Genomic DNA, 19,254 nt, shown 5'->3' on the forward strand with positions numbered 1-19,254 from the left:
CTTTTCAAAGAGTGGGCCCCTATCCGAAAGTGTCAGATGCAAAAATACTATCAGACAACTCTACGACACTGACCCAATTAAACAGACAGGGAGTAACAAAAAGCCCAACCATAATCAAAGTGGCCTTTTAGGTTTTTACCCTAGCGGAACAGAATTTCACATACTTAGTAGCTGTTCATCTGAGGGGAAAAGACAATCTCAGGGCAAATGAGCTAAGTCGTCACAGTCTAAGTCAGGAAGAAAAGTGCTTGAATCCACAGGTTTTCCAGATGATAATGGGTTTGTACGAAATACCATTGATACATCTGTTTGTGACAAGGGAAATTCCTCAAGTAGAGAAATTTTGCCAAGTCCTGCAGATCACCCTTTAGCAGTGAATTCTTAGCATATGGCTTTCCACCCTTAGCTTCAATACCAAGGCTTCTGAGAAAAAATCAGGGAGGACAAGGCAAAAGTAATATTAATAGACTGGTTCCTACCATGGAGAGCTTGGTTTTATGCCTGAGAGCACTCCCTATTGAGGACCCTTGGATTCTGCTGGAAAACCACGACCTCTTTTATCAAGGTCTGGTGTTTCATCCGGAAATAAAAAAATTTGCATCTGACAGCCTGGCTTGTAAAAGTCTGATATTGAAAAGTAAAGATGTTTCGGAACTTGTAATTTATAGCCTTGAAAAAAACAGGAAATAGTGATTTCACAAATGTATTTCCGTATTTGGCAGACATTCATAAAGTGTGTAAGGTATCCATGTTTGGATAGGTCATCCTAATATTTCAAAATACTATATTTTCCTTAAGGAGGTCTAGAAAAAGGTCTACAGCCAGCTACTTTAAAAGTTCATAGCGAACCATGACAGCATCCTAATATTCCTGCCCTTGTTCTTCTGTTTCTTCATGTACTAATAACAAGGTCACTTTGGGAACACACATTAAAAAAAAAAAAAACCTGTTACATTATGGCCTCATTCAAATCTGCGTCGGTCTTTCTGTTTTTCTGCTCCTCCAGAGGAGCTGAACAACAGAAATACAGGAAGCGCCGGTTCCATTGTACGACAGACATAATAGGTGCCTGACGTACCATATTGACTTTAATGGGTTCCATAGGTTTCCGTCGAGGTATCTGTAGTTTTACCGGAAACAATACCGCAGACATCCAGATCTGGGATGGAGGCCCCTAATAGAGCCTCCAACACAGATATGTACCGGGCCTAAATTGCATTAACAAATAGGCATTCCCTCTTGGTCTTGGTAATTCACTGAAGCAATGTAGGGTCCCTTTTTTATCTCCAGGTTTCCTGTCCCTGGGGGTGAACCATCTCTCCGGTAGTTCTGTCATGGTTCAAGGAAACAAAATTACTGGTAAGTGTAATTAAGAAAAGGGAATCTGCATCACAATCTGCACAATCTTCACAATCCATTACATGTGAACTTACAACACCAACACTTCTCTGCCAGCCTGGTAAAGTATGAAAAATCACTCCAGAGAACATTTCCCTTCTACAGGGTCCATTGCTTATGCTTGACATGGATGAAATGTTGTTTCTGCTAGAATTCTGATGAACTGACTTGCTGGAAAGGTGGCAACCTTTGACAGTTCCAGGTTTAGGACTAGGATCACAAATGGTGAAGTTTTTCTCTTAATTTTTTAGAGGCAAAAACAAGAGTGGACACGAAGGACAAGAAGGAAGATGCATCAGTCTTTTCTTTATGCCTTTCCATTCCTTTGGATTCACTTTTGGCTTTGGCTAAAAAAAACTGGGCCAAAAACTACGTGTGTGATCCTGGCCTAAAGTGTTAGTAGAATAACCCAATCTATTTTACGTACTTTCTCTCTAATTCCGCCATAGCCCGAGATGTATGGCGTGACTTATTAAACAGATATGTAAAAAAAAATGTATAACTCCAATGTATGCCCCTACCGGGAACCATCGGTCAGTCGTCCGTCGCCCATAGACTCCCATGTCAAAAAACGTACATGTCAAAGCCATCTAGTAAAAATATTTATACGTTAAACGTATATGGTTTTTCTACTGGATGGCTGTGACAGATGCCTCTGACGGATACCATCCATCGCACATAGTCTTCCATGTGAAAAAAAACATTTACGTTTAATTTATACATTTTTTAATAAATGGCGCAATATTGTATTAAATGGGTATCCTGACAAATTGTATAAGTTAATGCAATTCAAGAAAAGTAAGGGTGGACACATCTGTATAATGTTAATCTACAGAAATGGCATGGCCATATCCTTGATTTTATGATCTTTTACAGTGGGTGGCTAAAATGGTCAATAATTGGAAGGAATGTTAACATACCGTTGACAATGTAACATAGTTTCAGGGGGAATACTGGGCTGTTGCAACAAAGCCTTTCAGTCCATGTCTTGCAGAGATGAACTGACCATTTTGTCAATATTTGTCAGGGATTGAGGGTTTGTGACCAGAAGGGACATGTAAAACCCTCCGTCGACTGTAGCACTCATAAAAGTTATAGTGCAGGGTGTGAAAACACTGAAAAATTATGCTCAAATGTAATGTGCAAAGCTACTGTAGCTCCATTGTGTTATGACTAGGGCAGGTGATAAGGGCTTCATGACTCATGGCTCGTAAATCAAATTACTCTTTGATCTCTTGCACACGACCGTTGTGCCACTCGGGCTGTTTTTGACGGCATCCAAGTGGCACCCGATTCACTTTAGCGGATGAATCGGGTCCGTGAAAAATGGTCCGAGTCTCCGATCCGAGGAAAGATAGAACATGTCCTATCTTTCCTCGGATTACTGTCCTATCTTTCCTCGGATTACTGTCCTATCTTTCCTCGGACAGAACACACGGTTGTGTGCATGAGGCGTAAGTCCATCCCTGATGTTATGAAATTAATTTATTTGCAATAAGCTTGGGGTTGGAATAGGTGTGTAGTTTGTCTTGATTATACTCTGACACTATTATACAGAAAAATATCAGGCCTCAAGGCATAGAGTTACTTTTGTTTGCACTATTTGACAAATGGCAGCAAACTATTCAAGATTGTTTGCTTCATAAGCATACAATAAAAAAATCTTAGTAGACGTACATGTGTATAACTGAAGACTGCAGCTGCATCTCTCTGTAGCATTTTACCAATGTTGTGGAGGTTCTCATCAACAGTAGCATTCTCCTTCTCCTTCTTACTAATCTCAGTTAGGATTTCATCCACACTGTCTTTGATTTTCTCTTGATCTTTTGTGATATTCTTAGAAATAACCTGAGTTAAAGATGGTAAATGTTAAGTATGCAAATCTGGTAGAGCTACAGTACTTAGTGGATGATACAAGTTGTGAATTAACAGAAGTAGAAACATTATTAAACACAACTGTTTAACATTAACAGACAATGCAAGTATATTACCCCATAGACTGAAAAATAATTGACAGTTGAAAGTTGTATTTACTTATACAGTTAAGGTCCTCAACACAAGATGGTCCAGCAAAAAATATAAATAAGTGTGTTACCATTTCTAACAGAGTGACCAGACATCAACCCAAAGGGAGTCTTCTAAGATGTGCAGCCCTCATCATGTAAAAACAGACCATACTCTCTCTTAGGCTATATTCACATGATGGACTTTTTTTTAATGGACGTCATACGGCCGGTTTCAGAACATTTATGTTCTATGGGTTTATTCACATGGCCGTTTTTTTAATGGCTTGTGAATACTAGCCGTCAAAAAATAGACTATGTTCTATTTTTGGGTGTTTAGTTAATGGAAGTCAATGGATCAGTTTTTAAAGGTCGTTTTTCAGAAATCAATCCTTGTGACGGCCGTTAAAAACTGATCCTGATCCAATACTGACAAGGATAGTCTTTCTAAACTCAACAAATGTACTCTGCCTTTTTGGGCAAGCGCAAACCGCAAGAGTATTCTTCAGTATTGGGAAAACCCTGAAGCAGTACCTGTTGCGTTGGTTGTTACAAAGGTCGAATATTTATTTTGCATGGAATGGCTCAAGGCCACATTACAAAGAGAGACACAGACAAAGTAATTATTTTTATTATGGCAATCTTTTATTAACAAGGCGTAAATCTGTTCATGATTGCTTTCAACACACAACCTGGTATTCTTTAGAACTATTGCATAGACGAACACCTATTTCCTTATTATGATACAATTGTTTGCTTATCACGTGGTGATATAGGGGGTGCGTTGGGGGTTGGGTAGTTGGGGCAGACTGGATGTTACAGTTGTATAAATGTTCATGTAATATTGTACACGATAAAATGCTCATCCGCACATTTTTTCTATGTGGAGGACTATTGTGTTCCTCTTGACTTTTTCTACTGTGTGTCTTATATAGATAGTGATGTCAGGGCTTTCAACTATGGAGTCCTCGGCAAGAGCATCGCAAGCTCTCTAGCCGGAGACTACTGTCTTGGAAAAGCCCTTGACGTCACTGACCATATATTGACAGTCACGTTAAGGCGCTTTGTAATTCAAGAATCCCCAGCCAGAGCATTGGCAGCGCTCTGGATGGGGAGTCCTCTCCTAGAGGGAGCCCCTGACGTCACTGTCCATATATACTGTGGCACTATTGACAGTGGGCACTGTGGGACTATGTGGGCACTGTGGCACTATCTATGTGGACACTGACCCTATCTTTATGAGCACGATCTACCGTGGGCATTGTGGCACTATCTGCAGGGGCATTGTTACACTATCTACATGGGCACTGTGGTGTTTCAGGGTGTTTGGACAAAAAAAAACCAGACAAATTAAATTAATTAGGTTTTTTTTAACGGCTATGAAAACGGATGGCAAACGGATAAAAAAGGATGACAAATGGATGACAAACAAAAGGATGAGAAATGGTCAGACGGCCAGAAAATGGATGAAAATTTGGAGACACGCTGATGCAAAATAGTCATGAAAAACTAACAGTTGATCAGTTTTTAACGACTGATTTTTTTTCCATTGTTGTGTGAATGTAGCCTAACGAATATTTCCAGCACATTGTTGAATCTAGACAACAAAGAAGTTTAGTTGTTCTGAAGGCCAGCAGGGCCAGCATTAGGGGGGGGGGGGCAAACTAGGCAATTGTCCAGGGCCCCCATCCGCTTAGGGCCCCCTACCCAGAGGTGGCACTATAGCAGCACGTAGCGGCTGCTACGGGGCCTGCGGCATGAGGAGGCCCGGGTCCGCCCAGGACATAATATTTATTGGTCGGGCAGCACGGGCCTCCTTATGTACGGTGTCATTGCTAGCACCGTGGGGGCCCCTGGTGCTAGCAACTGCCACATTCAATTGTATCTGCATCCTCAGGATGCAGATACAATTGAATACTTTAGGCTACAGGCCTGCAGCCTATAAGAAGCTGGGACAAATTCGCTGCATAGGCCGACGTGATGACGTCACCAGATCACGTCTGCCTACACAAGGGTCCCGTGTCGGCGTCTCAAGGCTCTGGAGCAGCTCCGTCCATCGCAGGCTAGGTGAGTACAATTTTTTTTATGGGTCTGTGTGACACCATCTATAAGGGGGGGGCTGTGTGGCACCATCAATAAGGGGGGCTGTGTGGCAGTATCTACAAGGGGGGTTATGTGGCAGTATTTACAAGGGAGGGGCTGTGTGGCAGTATTACAAGAGAGAGGCTGTGTGGCACAATATACAAGAAGGGTCTGTGTGGCACTATCTACAAGAGAAGAGCTGTGTGGCACTATCTACACAGGGGGGGGGGGGGGGTGTGGCACGATCTACAAGAGAGGGGGTGTGTGGCACTATCTACAAGAGAGGGTGTGTGACACTATCTACATGGGGGTTGTGTGGCACTATCTACAAGGGGCTGTGTGTGGCACTATCTACAAGAGGGGGTGTGTAGCCCTATCTACAAGGGGCTGTGTGTGGCACTATCTACAAGAGGGTATGTGTGGCACTATCTACAAGGGGCTGTGTGTGGCACTATCTACAGGGGGCTCTGGGTGGTGCTATTTACAGGGGATGCTCCAGGAACGACAGGGGTCATTATTATTGTGTGTGGAGGGGACAGAGGGGGCATATTTACTGAGGGGGAACTTTTTTTTGTCGAGCACTAAGTGATCATTATTACCATATGGGACACTGTAGATTACGAGTTTGTTTAGAGGATGGGGTATAGGTGGGGAGGGTGCAGGCAAAGCGAGAAACCAACATGTCTGTGTGTCAAATTCTGCAGAGATGAGTCGTTGCTGGAATAATACGTCACAGTGATATGGGCCATATGGAGAAAAAAAGGGAAAGTGAACGACTTTAATCAGAGAAAACATCACCTGTGATGAGTCAATGGATATAAATGTGCTGTGATCACTTATATAGTCTGCAGAGCTCCTGTGTATAACTGACATCTACCACGATATGTTCACTATATGGTGGTAATATTGGTCTTTGTATAGTGGTTTTTATTCAGTAACAGTATGGGGGTTTTATTCAGTCACTATGTGGTTATGGTGTGGCGGTATTATTCAGTAACAGTATGGGGGTATTATTCAGTCTCTATGTGGTTATGGTGTGGCAGTATTATTCAGTAACAGTATGGGGGTATTATTCAGTCACTATGTGGTTATGGTGTGGCGGTATTATTGAGTAACACTATGGGGGTATTATTCAGTCACTATGTGTTATCGTGTGGCGGTATTATTCAGTAACAGTATAGTAATATTATTTAGTCACTATGTGGTTATGGTGTGGCAGTATTATTTGGACCTTATATTGTGTTATTATTGATAATATTGATCTTATAATAGTGGTATTCAGTAACAGTATGCAGGTAATATTTGATCTGGCATAGTGGTATGATTTAATAACTGTATATGTATATAGCTAATTTTATGTGTGAGTGGGGACATATGCTTTGGCACTTGCAACACTCCTAGAAGCGCTAGAAATCAGCAATGCAGTTCTCTGCACACCGCCTTCTGAATTGACTGCATTATTGATACAATAATTCACCATTTTGGGCCCCACTTTTATCTTTGCCCAGGGCCACACTTTGTCTAAAACTGGCCCTGCCAGTATGGATCCAGTACATGAACAGTATACTAACAATTATATATCTGTGTCTGTGGGTTTTATATTTGTATTTTTTGTGTATGATACAGAAGAATGCATTTATTAGATTGGCCTTTTTCCTTCACCAATACAACCAGTTTATAGAAGAGCCATATTAATTGTATTATTATTTATGTAGTTTATGTTATTTTTATTATTTTTGGCAATGATTCTCTGCGCTCCTTCCCTCGTTGTCCACTTTTGACCTTCCTGATAGAGCCTCATTTTTCAAATCCGACATATCTCACTTTATGTGTTAATAACTTCGGAATGCTTTTACCTATCCAAGCGATTCTGAGATTGTTTTCTCGTGACACATTGGACTTTATGTTACTGGTAAAATTTGCTCGATACATTCAGTATTTAATTGTGAAAAATGCCAAAGTTTTGGGAAAAATTGCAAAAAATTGCATTTTTCTAGATTTAAATATATCTGCTTGCAAGACAGGCAGTTATACCACACAAAATTGTTGCTAATTAACATTTGCCATATGTCTACTTTAGATTGGCATAATTTTTTTGAACATCCTCTTATTTTTCTAGGACATTACAAGGCTTAGAACTTTAGCAGCAATTTCTCACATTTGAAGAAAATTTCAAAAGGCTATTTTTACAGGGGCCAGTTCAGTTGTGAAGTGGTTTTGAGGCCTTATATATTAGAACCCCCCAATAAGTCACATTATTTTAAAAATGTCACCCCTCAAAGTATTCAAAACAACATTTAGAAGGTTTATTAACCCTTTAGACGTTTCACAGGAATTAAAGCAAAGTAGAGGTGAAATGTACACATTTTATTTTTTTTGCAGAAATTCATTTTAAATCCATTTTTTTTTGTAACACAGAAAGTTTTACCAGAGAAATGCAACTCAATATTTTTTGCCCCGATTCTGCAGTTTTAGGAAATATCTCACATGTGGCCCTAGAGTGCTAATGGACTGAAGCACCGGCCTCAGAAGCAAAGGAACACCTAGTGGATTTTGGGGCCTTCTTTTTATTAGAATATATTTTAGCCACCTTGTCAGGTTTGAAGGGCTCTAGCGGTGCCAAAACAGTGGAAATTCCCCAAAAGTGACCCGATTTGGGAAACTACACCCCTCAAGGAAATTATCTGCGGGTATAGTGAGCATTTTGACTCGACAGGTTTATTGCGGAAATTATTGGAAGTAGGCCTGAAAATTAAAATCTCAATTTATTCAAAGAAAATTTAGGTTTAGCTAATTTTTTCTCATTTCCACAAGGACAAAGGGAGAAAAAGCACCACAAGATTTGTAAAGCAAATTCCGCCGACTAAAACAATACCCAATATGTGGTCATAAACAGCTATTTGGACACACGGCAGGGCTTAGAAGGGAAAGAGCGCCATTTGGGTTTTGGAGCTCAAATATAGCAGGAATGTTTTGCAGAGGCCATGTCACATTTGCAAAGCCCCTGAGGTACCAAAACAGTGAAAACGCCTAAAAAGTTGAGCAATTCATCTAGTGATGTAGAGAGCATTTTGACCCCACAGGTGTTTCATAGAATCTGTTTGAATTGGGCAGTGAAAATAAAAACAATCCCTTTTCTTTAATAAGACATAGCTTTAGCTCAAAATTTTTCATTTTCTCAACAAATAAAGGAAAAAAACAACCCCAACATTTGTAAAGCATTTTCTCCCGAGTATAGCAATACCCCATATGTGGTCATAAATTGCTGTTTGGGCACACAGTAGGGCTCAGAAGGAAAGGAGCGGCATTTGGCTTTTGGAGTGTAGATTTTGCTGGATTGGTTTCTGGGTGCTATGTCGCATTTGCAAAGCCCCTGTGGGAACAAAACAGTGGAAACCTCCCAGAAGTGACCCCATTTTGGAAACTCCACCCCTCAAGGTATTCACCTAGGGGTGTAGTGAGCATGTTAACCCCACAGGTGTTTTCCAGAAATTAGTGTGCACTCGATGTTGCAGAGTGCAAATTTTATTTTTTCCATAGCTATGCCAATATGTGGTGCCTCGCTTGTACCACCATAACAAGACAGCTCCCTAATTATTATGCTGTTTCCCGGTTTTAGAAACCCCTACATGTGACCCTAATCTTTTGCCCAGACATTCGACCAGGCTCAGGAGTGAAAGAGCACCATGCGAAATTGAGGCCTAATTTGGCGATTTACAAAGTATTGGTTCACAATTGCAGAGAGTCTGATGTGAAATAATAAAAGAAACTCCTGAGAAGTGACCCCATTTTGGAAACTACACCCCTCAAGGCATTTATTAAGGGGTGTAGTGAGCATTTTCACCCTACAGGTCTTTTCCATAAATGATTTCCCTAGATATGCCATTTCAGTGGCAAATATGTTGTGCCCAGCTTGTGCCACTGGAGACACACCCCCCAAAAATTGTTAAATAGGTTCTCCCTGGTTTGGCGATGCCATATATGTGGAAGTAAACTGCTGTTTGGGCACACTGTATGGCTCCGAAGGGGGAGCGTCATTTGGCTTTTGGAGCGTGGATTTTGCTTGGTAGTAGTTTTGTTTGGAGTTTTACTGATATTTCAGTTTATAATGTGGGGGTACATGTAAGCTGGGCAAAGTACAGGGGCATAGTCAGGTGGCATAATAATGGAGTAAAAAAAACAATAAAATAATCCATAGATTTGTGTTACACTGTGAAGCAATCCTCTCTGCACAGGCCAGTGTCGCACTGATAAAGGGTGTCGTTCCTTATCGCCCTTTTGGTCCACACTTTGCACCTTTGCAGTTTGGGGACTTTTGCGGGAAAACTGTTGTCCTGGTATAATACGGGCACCCTCATTTCCAGCAGATATGTTTGGGCCCTACCCTTCCCGGTTTCCTAATTTTAGGGCCTTGATAATTCGCCTCTTGAAACAGAAAAAATGTTCCCCTCGGGCCTGCACAGTGTCGTATTTTTTCTTTCCTGGCTTATTAGAGCCTTAACAAATTTGTTTTTTGATAGACGTAGTGGTATGAGGGCTGTTTTTTGCCGGACAATCTGTAGTTTTTATTGGTACCATTTTTGGGTACCATGCGACTTTTTGTCACTTTTTATCCTATTTTTTGGGAGGCAAGGTTACCAAAAACCAGCAATTCTGGCATAGTTTTTTAGGGTTTTTTTTATATAGCGTTCACCATGCATTATAAATTACATGTTAACTTTATTCTGCGGGTCAGTACGATTCCGGCGATACCTAATTTATAGCACTTTTTTATGCTTTAGAACTTTTTGCACAATAAAATTACTTTTGTAAAAAGAATGTATTTTTTCTGTCGCCAAGTTGTGAGAACCATAAAGTTTACATTTTTTCATCGACAGAGCTGTATGAGGGCTTGTTTTTTGCGAGACGAGCTATAGATTTTATAGGTACCAATTTTGGATACATGCAACTTTTTGATCACTTTTTATTTTAATATTTGGAGGGCATAGTGACCAAAAACAGAAATTCTGGTATAATTTTTGACGTTTTTTTTACGCCGTTCACCCCGTGGAATAAATAACATAACATTTTTATAGTTCAGGCCGTTATGGTCGCGGCGATACCAAACATGTATGGTTTATTTTTTTCAATAATGAAGGACTTGATAAGGGAAAAGGGTGATTGTGTTTTATTTTAGTATTTGAGACTTTTATTATATGTTTTAAAAAAAAACAAAACATCACTTTATTTTTTTTACACTTTTTTTTAGTCCCACTAGGGGACTTGAAGGTCCAACTGTATGGTTTGTTTTTTTCTAATACATTGCACTACCTATGTAGATCTGTCAGTCATTCACTGACAGCAAGCTGATTAGGTTTTACCTCCCTAATCGGCTTTCGTAATAGCAGAGCAGGATACCATTGTTAAGCCTCCTGTTGCCATAGCAGCAGTCGTCAGCCCTGATTGCATGGCAGGGCTGCCAATCTGCTAGCAACCTCTAAGATGCAGCGATCGCTTTCGATCGCTACATCTAAGGGCATAATGGCAGGGATCGGAGCTAGCTCTGTTTCCTGCTGTTACAGGTGGATGTCAGCTGTAACATACAGCTGACATCTACACTGCTGATGACGCCGGCTCAGCTCCTGAGCCGGCGCCATCTTGCCGTTGGCTACGGAAGCCTTCCAGTCCCCACCTCTGGGGGGGGCCTGAATGGCTGCCGTGCTAGGCAGACCGGGATGCCTTGATTAGGCCTCCGGTTGCCTTTGCAGCCACCGGAACCCCGCAATTTCATTGCCGGGGTGCCGATGAGCTGCAAACACCTTAAATGCAGCAACCGCTGCATTTAAAGGGTTAATGGCGGGGAACTAAACTAATTTTGGTCCCTGCCATTACAGCCGAATGTCAGCAATTTGCTTTTTACTTTATAATTTTTTAACCCCTTTAGGCCATGGCCAGACGTGGCGGAATTGCTCTGGAATTCCGCTGCGGACATATTCTCCATTGGTTTCCACACCTTTTCAGTTAGGTTCGTGCTGACGTGGCGGAAAACTCCGCTGTGGACCATAGGCTGCGGTGCGGAATTTGGTGTCCGCAGCATACACTGGCTGTTGCGGACGTGTAGCGGACTTGTTGCGGACTCATTGCGGTATTTCTCCATTGACTTCAATGGAGATTCAAATTCTGCAATGAAATCCGCAGATGATATGTGTGTTGCGTTGCGTATTGGTTTTTTCGAACAGGATATTACTTAATTCTGGCTGGACCTATGTATTTCTAGGTCTATAGCGAGACTGAGGCCCCTTGCACACGAACGTAAAAACGCCCGCAATTACGGGAGCGTTGCTAGGCGTCGTCAGGAGTCACTGTCCAGGGTGCTGAAAGAGTTAAACGATCGGCAGTAACTGTTTCAGCACCCTGGATAGTGACTACCGATCACATTATAGATCAACGTGTAAAAAAAATAGAAGTTCATACTTACCGAGAACTCCCTGCTTCTTCCTCCAGTCCAGCCTCCCGGGATGACGTTTCAGTCCAAGTGACGGCTGCAGCCAATCACAGGCCAATCACAGGCTGCAGCGGTCACATGGACTGCAGTGTCATCCAGGGAGGTTGGGCTGGATGTCGAAAAAGGGACGCGTCACCAAGACGACGGCCGGGTAAGTATGAATTTCTTTCATTTTTACTAGGGAAAGGGCTGTCCCTTCTCTCTATCCTGCACTGATAGAGAGAAGGGAAGTACTCTTCACCTGAATACGCAACGGCTAATCCGCATCAATTTCCTGCACATTTTAGGCAAAGCCGCAACAGAATCTGCAACGCAGATTATGTGCGGCATTGATGCAGACAGTGGCTGCAGAAACTTTAGGACCACAACTATCACTTTTTCATTATCGAGAATCAAGAGTAGAGATGAGCCAACCGGGACAACCGAAAAGTTCGGTTCGCAGCGAATCCGAACTTCACCGGGTTCGGCCGAACACGTTTTGACCGAACCCGGGCGGGCAGAAAAAACATTACAAAAATATTATACTAATCGGCAGCCACTTGTCTCTATCAATCACTGATAGAGAAAAGAGGCTGCTGATTAAAAATAAAATAAAAAGCATTTCATACGTACCCGGTCATTGTCTTGGTGACGAGTCCCTCTTCTTCCTCCAGTCCGACCTTCTTTCCTGACGCGGCAGCCTGTGATTGGCTGCAGAGGCCGCGGCAGCCTGTGACTGGCTGCAGCGGCCGCGGCAGCCTGTGACTTGCTGCAGAGGCGGTCACGTGACGTGCGTGACCGCCACTACAGCCTGTGATTGGCTGCAGCGGCGACATGGATGAAACGTCATCGCTGGATGCCGGACAGGAGGAATGTAAGTATGAACATATTCTATTTTTTTTTTATTACATTAAAATTGTATTTTCCGCGCGCCGAGCATGGTACTGTCAAGGTTGCTGAAAGAGTTAGTGCAGCCCATTAACTCTTTCAGCACCCTGGACAGTACCATGCTCGGCGCACGGAAATGACAGGTTCAGTCAGAACTAGTTCGGTCCGAATCTAACTTTTTCGTGAAATTCGGCGAACCAGCCGAACCGAACTTTTGATAAGTTCGCTCATCTCTATTCAAGAGCCCCAACTTTTTTTATTTTTCCATCGACATAGCCACATGAGGGTTTTTTTCTGCCATACAGGTTATAATGTGGGAAAATAATGTAATAATTTTATAGTATGGATTGTTACCAATTTTGTTTAGTTTTGTAACTTTTTTTTCCATAATAATTTTTTATAACTTAGATTTATCTTTTTTATACTTTAAAGCTATGTAAACCTTTGAAAGGCAAAGCATTTTTTAATAAAAATGTGTATCAGTGTGTTTTGTGTAAGGGTATGTTCACACGCAGTGACCAAAAACGTCTGAAAATACGGAGCTGTTTTCAGACTAAAACAGCTCCTGATTTTCAGACGTTTTTGTAGAAACTCACGTTTTTCGCTGCGTATTTTACGGCCAGTTTTTGGAGCTGTTTTTCAATGGAGTCAATGAAAAACGCCTCCAAAAACGTCCCAAGAAGTGACAAACACGTGTTTTTCGCGGGCGTCTTTTTACCCGCCGTAAAATTAAGCCTTGTTGGAACAGAACACCGTAAATCCCATTGCAAGCAATGGGCAGATGTTTGTAGGTGTAATGGACACACAGGATCCACTTGTAATCTATTATATCTACGTTCATAACTTAGATGTGATAGTTTACAAGTGGATCCGCTGTCACTGGAACTGTCAGGTCTGCGGGACTGACGGATTCAGTGAAAAGCGCTAGATATAGCTACTCTGTATAGAGACTATAAAACAGCTATATTTAAAAAAAAAAAAAATAATAATTTTTAATAAAAAGTATTTACAAAGTTACACAAAACACATTGATACACCTTTTTCATTTAAAAAAATGTTTTTGCCTGTCAAAGGTGTACATAGCCTTTAAAACCCTTTTGGCAGGGCCTATTAGAAGTTCAAGGAAGGCAGCCCTGGGGGCCATCTCAAAGCTAATCGCGTTTCGGGTGAGCTGATAGACTGACAGAGGGAACCCCTTGGATGCCGTGGTTGTTATTGGCGTGGCATCTAAGGGGGTTAAACGGACAGGTATGGTATGTTACAGTTGTACGTTGGAGCTGACATCTGCTACTGATGGCCTAGGCTCAGCTCCTGACATGTATGGCTGTTCACGATCACCCACTGCTGTCATATGTATACAGCGCAGGGCAAAAATGGGTCAATGTTTCCTTCTTACTACCTTCTTACTGTAGTAGGATTTACTGTATCTTTATTGATTCTTGGTCGCAGCATTCTGTTACATTTTTATTTTTTTTAAATTACGCTGTTTGTACTTGTAAACTGCAACTACGTAGACCTGTCACAGGTTCTATGGATGTCTGGAGGAGTCAAGCAGGAGAGTATAATCTAATGTATACACCAGCTTCAGATTACCGGAAGTAGGGTAGCCTGGGAAATGCTTGCTGCTGAAAAACTATATACTTTTTTCTATGTATTGTGTAAGTGAAGTGACATCAGCCACTTCCACTTTGAACCTGTGTTTGTCGCTTGAAAAAAATTCATTACCCTAGCTGCGTGCTCTGATTTTTATGGTGTATATCCAAATGAACCATGTGGTAGGACAGCAGCAGACCCAAGGAATAGAGGGATGCAAGTATGCTAGAGATGAGAAGGCCTCCATTCCCAATGCAATACCCAAAATAGTAGTAGAGTTGACAGCATCAAATTCAAAAATCAAAGATTTTTTTGTGCCCAAGTTGTCATACAGAAAAAAACAGCAACATTTCGACCCTAGCATTGCGGGTCGAAACATTAAATTTTTTTCTGTATGACAACTTGTGGAATTAAATCCTCGATTATTAAATTCAATGCTGTCAACTCTACTACTATTTTTATGGTGTACGGTCCTGGTGAAGAGACCGGTACGGTTTCATAACGAGTATATTGAACTGCATCTAATAAACCTTTTAAATATTATCTTGGATTCACTGGAATTTTTCTATGAGAAGTGCTGCCAAGATTAAACTTTCATTTTCTTTGACTCTTGAAGCTATTCACTAACGGACCGCCTGGCAAGATTTCATAGCCTTTAAAATGCTTTGGTAAAAGAAAATAACTAAGATAACTGCTCAGTGTAATGGCAGGGGGTAGGGAGACGGACAAGTGAGCCCTAATCTACCCGCCACTCTGTCCCTGCCTACTTGCAACGACCCGCCCTAGGCGACGGGGTACAACTGGGCGGCGGTCCCTGCGCTCAGTAAGTGCACGACAAACACGACAAACATACAAGGAACACAAGCAAGGAAAAGGGGCCGTTGCCCACGGCAACACCGTGAGCAACCAGAGTGGTGAACGAGCCGAGTCAAGCCAGGAGTGTGCGAGGTACAAAACGAAAAGCAGAAGAGTAGTCGGTAAGCCAGGGTCGGTATGGAGCAGGATCAAAAATAGCAGGAGCTGTAGCTGGGCCAGGAACCACAAGGAAAGAAACAAAAGCAATAACAAGCACCGAGGGACAGGAAGTGCAGGCTTAAATAGATCGAGGGCGGGAGCTAGCTGAGTCTGGCCAGGTTACGATAGGCTCTCCCACTCCTAAGCCTGCCAGCCTGAATGGTGGAAGCAGGAGTCAGTCTCAGGGATGTATTCTCAGGTGCTGACTGATTAGTTCTGGGAGTTAACCCCGCTGTGCCTGGCAGATCCTTTACAGTACCCCCCCTTTTATGAGGGGCCACCGGACCCTTTCTAAGTGGACCTGGCTTACTGGGGAAACGCAGGTGGAACCTCCTGACCAATACCCCAGCGTGAACATCCCGGGCTGGTACCCAAGTCCTCTCCTCGGGCCCGTATCCTCTCCAATGGACCAGGTACTGGAGGGAGCCTTGGACCATCTTGCTGTCCACAATCCTGGCCACCTCGAATTCCACCCCCTCCGGGGTGAGGATGGGAACAGGAGGTCTCCTCGAGGGAGCCAAGGACGGGGAGCAGCGTTTGAGGAGGGAGGCATGAAACACGTTGTGTATCCGAAAAGACGGGGGTAACTCCAGCCGGAAGGAGACAGGATTGAGGACCTCAATGACCTTATATGGCCCAATAAACCGGGGAGCAAACTTCTTGGACGGAACCTTGAGACGCAAGTTCCTAGACGACAACCACACCAGATCCCCGACCATAAACAGGGGGTTAGCAGAACGTTTTTTATCAGCCTGAGTTTTTTGTACGCTCTGGGACACCTCTAGGTTTTTCTGAACCTGGGCCCAGACTGTGCACAGTTCCCGATGAACGACCTCTACCTCAGGATTGCTGGAACTACCAGGTGAAACGGAGGAGAACCGTGGATTAAACCCAAAATTACAAAAAAAAGGAGAGACCCCTGACGAGTTACTGACCCGGTTATTAAGGGAAAATTCGGCGAGGGGAATGAAAGAGACCCAATCAAATTGACAGTCAGAGACAAAACACCTTAAGTATTGTTCTAGAGACTGATTAGTCCTCTCCGTTTGGTCATTGGTTTCAGGATGGAAGGCAGAGGAGAAGGACAGATCAATCCCCAACTTCATACAGAAGGCTCTCCAAAACAATGAAACAAATTGTACCCCTCTGTCCGAAACAATATTGACAGGGACCCCATGGAGACGCAGGATGTGTTTGACAAACAAGGTAGCCAACGTTTTGGCGTTGGGTAGTTTCTTGAGGGGCACAAAGTGGCACATCTTACTGAAGCGGTCCACCACCACCCACACCACCGACTTGCCTTGGGATGGAGGCAAATCGGTGATAAAATCCATGGAGATATGTGTCCAAGGTCTCTGGGGAATGGGCAACGAACGCAGTAAGCCCGCTGGTCGGGACCTGGGAGTCTTGGACCTAGCACAAACCTCACAAGCGGCGACGTAGGCCTTAACGTCTTTAGGCAACCCAGGCCACCAATAATTTCTGGTAATGAGGTGTTTGGTACCCAGGATGCCTGGATGGCCAGATAGTGCGGAGTCATGATTTTCCCTAAGTACCCTTAGCCGGAATTGCAGGGGAACAAACAGCTTGTTCTCAGGAAGGTTCCCGGGAGCTGCACCTTGATCAGCAGCAATTTCAGAGACTAAATCAGAATCGATCGAGGAAATGATTATACCTGGAGGCAAAATACAAGCAGGATCTTCCTCCGAAGGAGGGCTGGCCATGAAGCTACGCGACAGTGCATCAGCCTTAATATTTTTAGACCCAGCCCTATAGGTAACCAAAAAATTGAATCTGGTAAAAAATAACGCCCATCGAGCTTGTCTCGGGTTTAGCCTCCGGGCAGATTCTAGGAAAACCAGATTCTTGTGGTCGGTAAGGACCGTTACCTGGTGCCTAGCCCCCTCCAGGAAGTGGCGCCACTCTTCAAATGCCCATTTAATGGCTAAGAGTTCGCGGTTGCCAATATCATAGTTACTTTCAGTTGGCGAAAACTTCCTGGAGAAGTAGGCACAGGGGCGGAGATGGGTGAGGGACCTGGTACCCTGGGACAAGACAGCCCCCACTCCCACCTCAGATGCGTCAACTTCCACGATAAATGGCTCCATTTGGTTGGGCTGAACCAGCACCGGGGCCGAGACAAAGCACTTCTTAAGGACCTCAAAAGCCTGGACAGCCTCAAGAGGCCAGTGGAGGAGATCAGCACCTTTGCGAGTGAGGTCCGTAAGGGGCTTAGCGATGACCGAGAAGTTAGCAATAAATCTCCTGTAATAATTAGCAAACCCCAAAAAACACTGTAACGCCTTCAGGGAGGCAGGTTGGACCCATTCCGCCACAGCCTGAACCTTGGCGGGGTCCATGCGGAATTCATGAGGAGTGAGGATTTGACCCAAAAATGGAATCTCCTGTACCCCAAACACACATTTTTCGGTTTTGGCAAACAGTTTATTTTCCCGAAGGACCTGGAGCACCTTCCTGACATGCTCCACGTGGGAGGACCAGTCCTTGGAAAACACCAGTATGTCATCAAGGTACACTACCAGAAAAATCCCCAGGTAATTTCTCAAAATCTCATTTATGAAATTCTGGAAGACCGCAGGGGCATTACACAACCCAAAGGGCATGACGAGGTATTCGAAATGGCCTTCGGGCGTGTTAAACGCAGTCTTCCACTCATCCCCCTCTTTGATGCGAATAAGGTTATACGCCCCCCGTAGATCCAATTTAGAAAACCATTGGGCCCCCTGAACCTGATTAAAGAGATCAGGAATCAAAGGAAGGGGATACTGGTTCCTTACCGTGACCTTATTCAGGCTACGGTAGTCAATGCATGGCCTAAGACCACCATCCTTCTTCCCCACGAAGAAGAAGCCAGCACCTACCGGAGAAGAAGAGGGACGAATGTAACCCTTGGCCAGGGATTCCTGGATATACACTCTCATAGCTTCACGTTCGGGACAAGAAAGATTAAATATCCTACCCTTAGGAAGCTTAGCTCCTGGTACCAATTCGATAGCACAATCGTATTCTCTATGAGGAGGTAACACTTCGGAGGCCTCCCTAGAGAAAACATCAGCGAAGTCCTGAACAAACTCGGGTAGCGTATTCGCCTCCTTAGGGGGAGAAATAGAATTAACAGAAAAACATGACGTACAACATTCATTACCCCATTTGGTAAGCTCCCCAGTATTCCAGTCAAACGTAGGATTATGCACCTGCAACCAGGGAAGACCTAGAACCAAATCGTACGATAATCCCTGCATCAACAGTACAGAGCATTGCTCCAAATGCATGGAGCCAACAAGGAGTTCAAAAACAGGGGTATGCTGTGTAAAATAACCATTAGCAAGAGGAGTGGCGTCGATACCCACTACCGGGACAGGTTTAGGCAAATCAATAAGAGGCATAGCAAGGGACATAGCAAATTCCACAGACATGATATTAGTAGAGGACCCTGAATCCACGAAAGCACTGCCGGTAGCAGACCTACCACCAAAAGAGACCTGAAAGGGAAGCAAGATCTTAGTATGTTTCATATTTACGGGAAATACCTGTGCGCCCAAGTGACCTCCCCGATGATCACTTAGACGCGGAAGTTCTCTGGCTGCAACCTTACGCTTAGGACAGTTGTTCACTTGATGCTTGTCGTCCCCACAGTAGAAGCAGAGACCATTCTTCCTGCGGAATTCTCTACGTTGTTGGGGGGACACGGAGGCCCCGAGTTGCATAGGTATCTCTGAATCTTTCGGGGAGGAACGAAGCAACGGAGCTTCGGGAGGCATCATGGGGGAGTCGGAGGAGAAAACACATAAA

General features: G+C 43.5%; 1 protein-coding gene across 1 annotated transcript in view; it reads right to left on the bottom strand.

Annotated features, from left to right (window-relative positions):
* Positions 1 to 19,254, bottom strand: part of OLFML2B (olfactomedin like 2B) — a 126,044-nt gene that overhangs the window by 47,413 nt on the left and 59,377 nt on the right. The window contains exon 4 of the mRNA XM_075832265.1: positions 3,076 to 3,246. Within this exon, the coding sequence (XP_075688380.1) occupies positions 3,076 to 3,246 (171 nt within the window). The remainder of the gene's footprint in view (positions 1 to 3,075; positions 3,247 to 19,254) is intronic.

This window comes from Rhinoderma darwinii, chromosome 7 (genome assembly GCF_050947455.1).
Source record: "Rhinoderma darwinii isolate aRhiDar2 chromosome 7, aRhiDar2.hap1, whole genome shotgun sequence".
Lineage (NCBI taxonomy): Eukaryota > Metazoa > Chordata > Amphibia > Anura > Rhinodermatidae > Rhinoderma > Rhinoderma darwinii.